Raw genomic sequence first — 4,233 nt, 5'->3', positions numbered from 1 at the left:
GCACCTTAAACAGACAACTTCTCACAGTACTAACTAAAACTGAATCTTTTGACAGTTTTTTTCCTATTTCTTTTGTTTAATCTTTAACAAAATAGCAAATTCTGAACAGTTTGATGTGAAAATAAAACTGTGTGACGACTCCCAAACAGGTATTAGCTGATAACTTGTCAAACAAACAGTAGATAAGGAGCTTAAGGATAACGCATTTTTAAGGTCCTGTGTCCAGTATTTGAAATCAATTTTTATTTTTGGAATAGGATTGATAAGGGCACTATTGGAAAAGGTATGGTATTTTGAATAAAACAAAAAAACAACCAAACACTTATAAATGTATGAAAATTGACATAAGATCCTGCAAAGGCTTTAAACATTGCTAATGCAAATGAAACAATAAAAAAGTATGAAAACTTATTAGATGAAGATCATTGACCTTTGATGACCAGTGAAAAGTTTCCGTCTTTGAAGGCTGTAGGGTTGAGACTGACTCTTCCCAGGTTATGATGGTGGTACAGCCTATGCTCTCCAGCTGAGAACATGTCCACCACTCTCTCCATGGTGTAGTCCGGGAAGTCCCGATATATATCCCAATGGACCACCCTCTGTCTGTCCCTCACCCTGTCCCTGGTCCAAACCATGCGACCACTCATGCACTGCAGTACCAGCTTGGACCCGGCCGGCCCGCTGACATTGTAGCCTGCTACCACCACACTGCTGCTGCTGTCAGACTGACAGGACACTGGGAGAGAGCAGAACGATTTTCAGCACTTTACAGAGGAGTTACAGATCAGCTCATTAAAGAGTCACATACCTGTGGTGAAGAGGCACGCCACAGAGACTGAAACAAAACCAGAGAAATTAATGCATTAATCACTTTAAAGATGTAGTGGATAGGGTTGTCAAAAGTATCGATACTCAAAAAAGTATCGATATTGAAACGTTGTATCCGGATACAATACTGATTTTCAAAAGTATCGATACAGTGCTACAACCAGTGGCACCTAAAGTGCATCTAAAGTGCAGAATAGAGGACAATGCACTTTCAGAACACTGTGTGATTGAATAATTCTGTGCACTTTTCACTTTCAGACTTTTTTGTAACAGGTGCAGCTGCTGAGAATTAGTTTTGTTTGGCTAGCGTCATTGTTATGCGTGCAAAGCACAGCCAAGGACGGAACTTTTAATTTTATATTTTTTAAGTTTTTTATCAAGCTTGCTTAATATTGTGCACAGCATACAACCTCAAAATATTGTTCTTATTGTTTATTGTATTTATTTATTGTATTTTATTTATTAATGAAAATATTTCTGTTGAATTTTGGAGTCTTTGTTTTTAATCCTTGTGGTATCGAAAATGGTATCGAGTATCGAATATTTTCCTTAGTATCGGTATCGAGTTGAAAAGTTTAGTATCGTGACAACCCTAGTAGTGGATGATGTTCATTTTCCGGGTAGATCATCAAAATAATTGGTCCTCTTGTCAATCATTCTGGTGATATGTTTATGTAAGGCCGCCCTACATCTTTGTCCCCAGTTTGTGAGTCTGACATAGTAGAAAAATTGCAAATCTTCTTTTGGAAAGTGAGCTTGTATGAGCGATGCAAACAGCAACTGACCAGGAGAAATGGGCTCCTGCATGCTCTTGCACACAATTAATAGGCGTTCCCTCTCAGGAGCAGGTGCAGGGTTGTGCATGTGCATTTTTTTTCAAAGTAGTGTGAAGTAAAAAAAAATTATATGTCTGTTTTTAGCCTCACGGGCTCTAAAGGTCATCAGAGATAAGAATGAGTGACACAGCCTCCTTCCCGGCATGAAGGGGAGGACTGTTGTTTTGAGAAGATCCATCTGGCCAATGAAAGATATATTAACCTAACAGTGAACGGCCTTGATGAACTCAAGATGTTTTTTCCTCCAAATGTTCAAGTTTGAGAAAGTTCTTTATGCAGGGGGTGGGTTGGTTCTCCAGGGGGGAGTGTGTTTGTGATTTTGTAAGGTATAAATGTATGTACTGAGCTTGCCGCAGTCAGAGAGCCCCATCTCTCCAGCTGAGGACATTAAATAAATTTTAACCTTATTTCTTGCAAGAAATGCCTCAGCCTCATCTTTCCTAACTTCACAGAGGAGAGGGCGGATCTTTTCAAACATCATTCCAAAAATTTGCCTCTTTACCTTTAAAATTCAGGGATGAACAGAAACTCAATATTTTTTTTTCTTTAGGAACACAAACTAAAGACAATGTGGGATTTTACAAAAAAGGTTACTGAATACTTTATTTAAAATCACCCCCTAAAAAAGGGTTTATAAAAGCGGGGTCCTTGATACTACAAAATGTAACTGTCATTTTTTCATGTGGGTTTGGGTTTTTGTGTTGATAGGAAGATGGATGGAGCTAAGTATACATAGACAAGATGAGCTTGGCATGGGCGGTTCTAGACAGGGGCCAATGGGGGCCAGCACGCCTGCAGAACTGGTCTTCGTTCACTGAGTTATAATTAAGTTTGTGATCCAAGTTTATTTGTTTTGCACATGTTTTTATCTCTACTTGCTTTACTTCATATAAAGCATTTTGAATTGTCTTAGTAGTTAATCGTGTTATACAAATCAACTTGCTTTGCCTTGGTATGATTATTATGTGCTGGCACAAATACTGTCACTCATTCATCCCTTGGATCCTTTTCATTTTTGTAGCTTTAACATTTTTGTTCTACAACTTAAAAAACAACTGAAAATGAAGATGTTGCACTTTTGACTTTAGTTTAGTTGATAGAAGATCACAGTTTTAGGGGTGCACCGATTGCAGCTTTAAGGCCGATAACCGGTCTTTAAAAAGCCTTACCTGTCAATTAGGATTTTGACCCATACCTATTTCCTCTATAACATTTGTTATAGTTTAACAATCAATCTTGAAATTTTCTATCATACTTTATCCAAATAAAAAAGCAATACATGTGACAAAAATGTCAACTACATTTTTATTTTGGGATTAATAGAGTATTTTTCAATCGAATTGAATTATAACAGCGGAAGATAATGCTTTAAAAAATAAAGTTTAGAGCACTGACATTAAGTGATTTTTGTTTGCAAAGGTAGATAAGATCATTGATTATGATCATTTTCACACCTAAGTATCATTTGATCACCAATCTCTAAAAATTAAGGAAATCAGGGCTGATAAATAGGTGTGTTCCTACTTTATCTGCCATATGTAGGGCCCTTAGAGCTGCAAGCGGCCCTTTAATTTTGCATGTCAATATATGAAACAATCAACTTTTTGTTGCAAGCTTTAGTTATATGTCCCCACAAAAAAAAAATAATAATAAAATAAAAACTGCTGCCCCCTGTTTAAGATGTGGTCAAGGACTTAAAAAAAAATTCTCGTTTTCTTTTAAACAACAAAGAACCCAAATGCAAAAAAAAGAGAAAAATCCAACCTTTTATTTAAGTACATTACTTTAGTGGTAAAAATAAAATCACACATTTAGAAAATAAAAAAAACATGAAATCATGTGTCCCACGGTTATTTGCACCCCTAACAATTCCACTAAAAAAATGTAATTGATTTCCTTTAAATGTATTTTTCTGTAGTTTCTAAAGTTGGTCAGGTATCTAGGAACTTTTAATTAGTAATTCATGACTTCCTGTTTCCCTGGGGTATAAATAATATGTGACACAGAGGCCTAATTCTCTTACCAATTAGTAAGCATGTCAAAGACAAGAGATCACACAATATAAGTAAGGCAGATGTGTGTCGACCTTCAAAAGTCAGGCAATGGTAACAAGAAAATAGCAACTCGCCTTAACTTGCCTGTATCTACAGTCAGAGGAACCATTAAGAAGTTTAAAACAACTGGAACAGTGACAAGCAAGGCTGGAAGAGGTCCCAATTTTTTCTTGCCACAACGCACAGTGAGAAGGATGGTAAGAGAAGTAAAAAAAAGTCCTACACCTACTGTCGCCAACAAAGAGTGGAATCCTGGGGTCACAAAGTCTCCAAACCAACCATCAGATGCTCTCTACAGGCCAATGAGCTGTTTGGAGAGCATGCAAGGAAAAAGCCTTTTCTCATCAATACTCACAAAAGTAAATGTCTGGAGTTTGCTAAGCAGCACTGGGACTTCAACTGGGATTGTGTGCTTTGGTCAGATGAGACTAAGATTGAGCTTTTTGGCAACAAACGCTCTAAGTGGGTTTGGCGTAAAACAAAAGATGAGTATGCCGAAAAGCACCTCATGCCCA

The 4,233-nt window shown here is 37.2% G+C and overlaps 1 protein-coding gene across 2 annotated transcripts in view; it reads right to left on the bottom strand.

The window, feature by feature from the left end:
• Positions 1 to 4,233, bottom strand: part of LOC107083306 (matrix-remodeling-associated protein 8-like) — a 19,958-nt gene that overhangs the window by 14,225 nt on the left and 1,500 nt on the right. For both annotated transcript variants that reach the window (XM_015372424.1, XM_015372426.1), the window contains 2 exons: positions 809 to 835; positions 431 to 736 (listed from right to left, as the gene is read on the bottom strand). In XM_015372424.1, the coding sequence (XP_015227910.1) occupies positions 431 to 736; positions 809 to 835 (333 nt within the window). The remainder of the gene's footprint in view (positions 1 to 430; positions 737 to 808; positions 836 to 4,233) is intronic.

This window comes from Cyprinodon variegatus, unplaced genomic scaffold, assembly GCF_000732505.1.
Source record: "Cyprinodon variegatus isolate N-32 unplaced genomic scaffold, C_variegatus-1.0 Scaffold72, whole genome shotgun sequence".
Lineage (NCBI taxonomy): Eukaryota > Metazoa > Chordata > Actinopteri > Cyprinodontiformes > Cyprinodontidae > Cyprinodon > Cyprinodon variegatus.
This window is presented reverse-complemented; position numbering and strand designations above follow the sequence as displayed.